At 38.6% G+C, this 2500-nt stretch overlaps 1 protein-coding gene across 1 annotated transcript in view; it reads right to left on the bottom strand.

Moving 5' to 3' along the window:
- Window positions 1-2500, bottom strand: part of LOC138056535 (zinc finger C3HC-type protein 1-like) — a 15785-nt gene that overhangs the window by 1693 nt on the left and 11592 nt on the right. Inside the window, exon 8 of the mRNA XM_068902350.1 lies at window positions 1759-1926. Coding sequence (XP_068758451.1) covers window positions 1759-1926 — 168 coding nt within the window. The remainder of the gene's footprint in view (window positions 1-1758; window positions 1927-2500) is intronic.

The raw sequence follows: 2500 nt of genomic DNA, 5'->3' as shown, positions 1-2500 counted from the left end.
CACCAGCATTGCACCGGCATCGCAGATGTCATGGGTTTGAACCACCTGAATTTTCCAGGTGTCTATAAGAGATAACTGCTTTAATTGTCCAGATAAATAAGACGACCACTTTTCCCTTTCATGACTAAAAGACGTGTATAGCGCACGCTCTTATAGGTCAATTAAAGGGGCTAGGTCACGCAAGTTTTTGGCAATTTCAGCGCTGATCGAATGGTCATAGAATTAACTAAAATATCAAAATAACTGTTCAAAACTATAGAAGAACTCTAACAAAACACAGGGAAGCCAAGAAGGGACATGGATGGACAAAACTGGAGAGGATTGAAGTGGATTGAATTTGGGTAAATTTGAAAAACGTCGGCCCACCTTTTTTCAAATTTATATCAATCTATATCAAAATGTCATTTATAAAGCTGGAAAATCATTCTCAGTTGTTATGTGGCCGTGATTTTGCAAATGAAAGACTCTTGCTCTGCCAATTTGACGTTTAGAGCTCATAATTAACAAAATGAAACAAAATTACCTAAAATAGCGTGACCTAGCCCCTTTAAGAATTAAACAAAATTTATCCTCAGGGGGCCGCAATATATATTACAAAACAAAAAAGGCCTCTTTTGGTAATTGGAATATATTTCCAAGAAAATTTATCTTGGAATCAACATAGATAGGGGCGCTGCCTACAACTCTTATATCTAGCCGGGGTCAGGACGCTGCTATGACAACGGCTCTCGTGATTAGTTCAGAAAACAATGGGCACAACAAATTATACAAGAATGGAGCCCAATCCAATCACAACAGAGCTGTGTTCTGTAACGGTCCAGTGAAACAGGAGGTTGGAATAATCGATGACATTATGGTGGAGTGGTGGTTGGTATTAGTCTTCGTGCTGGAAAATTGACCGAGTCTAGAATACGAAAAAGAAGTCACTAACAAAAAGATGAGTATGTTTAGGTCAGGGTCGTTTCGCTCAGAAGAGGCTATGGGACGAAACGACCCGAAGGCCTTCAGCAACTTATGTTCATGTGGATAGGTTATGCGTCAAGAGTACCAGATACACTATCCATTCCGCTTTTCAACACACGCTATATGAAAGACTCTAAAGCGGACAAAGGTGCGCTGCTCTGGAACTATTTGACAAAGAAACACCGTGAATTAGGTAATTGCACTTGCTGTAGGAGTCTCAAGCGGAAACTGAGATTATCAGACAATTTTAAGAATTTTACTTTCAAAGTGACATTTGCTTCCACCTGCACCTTTAGATCAGAAGATTTTGTTTATACATAACACCTACAAAGTTGAACTTTAAAACATTTTTATCTTATCTAAATGTATATATCCTAGGTTTTAGACAAATTGTAAATTCTCTTGTAAGTCCATTAGTACGTTAGATCTTTAGATAATTGACCCCACAAGCCTTTAGCTTTGAATATTATCGTTTTAAAATAAGGGATTGATTTCATACGAATGTGGGGAATATGTCGATTTGTTTCAATTCCCAGAGACACTGAAGGCTCACTGTTCAAAAAAACAACACCTTTTTAATGTCTGGTAAACACTCCCTCGGTATACATGTTAAAGCGCACGTATGGAATTGATATTTTAAGCACGATTCGAAATTCGAGAAACCTATCACGTAGCAAACGATCACGATCACGATCACGATCACTTAGCAACAAAACAAAAGAAATGTCGCGATACTCTCACGCGTATACTACACAGTGACATAACATTCTCCACACGACTATTAGACAGGCTTACCTCGTGTATAAAGTGAGTTGACGTGGGACTCATGGAGGGTAGCAGAGTTCCTAGCAGGAGTCTCCAGCCAGCAGGAGCTGTGGTGCCATCATTACTGCATACGCTTACTATCCAAGGGCACCAGGGACGGTGCTCTGATAACACGTTGAATATATTCCTTTCTATCTCCTAAAAATAATCATAGGAAATACAATACAATACAAATATAATGCAATACATTACTTAACTTTAAACGTTACAAGCAACGTTACAAAAAGCATAGGGACACTGTCGAACGCTTTAGAAACAGCTGTAGAAAGGTCCAGAAACATCACATCACACACTTTTAACGAGTTTCTTGATAAGCTCCAGTCGTTATAACAACTCAAAAGATGCGGCACTGTCGATCTGCCTTTCAAATATCCAAATTGACTTGGGTTTAGTCATTGATGCTAAGTCCAAAATGAGCCGATTCTACATTTTACAATTTTCTCAGCTGTTTTGCTAATAATGGATGCAGTCAGCGACATTTGTCGATAGTTTTCCTTTTATCTTTTGAACCCTTTTTATGTACTGGAATAATATGTGCAATTTTCCAGTCGCTGGGTTGCGAACCAGAGAAGAACGACTTGTTAAATGGGATACAAAGCGATGTAGATGGAAACGGCCATAGTAAGATAACAGTAAGAATAAACTATCACTGGGTAATTTTTAATAGGCCTTATTCACGATAGCCGCCATGTTGGTTTTCAAATTGTCTTGC

Source organism: Montipora capricornis, chromosome 7 (assembly GCF_036669925.1).
Source record: "Montipora capricornis isolate CH-2021 chromosome 7, ASM3666992v2, whole genome shotgun sequence".
Taxonomy (NCBI): Eukaryota; Metazoa; Cnidaria; class Anthozoa; order Scleractinia; family Acroporidae; genus Montipora; species Montipora capricornis.
This window is presented reverse-complemented; position numbering and strand designations above follow the sequence as displayed.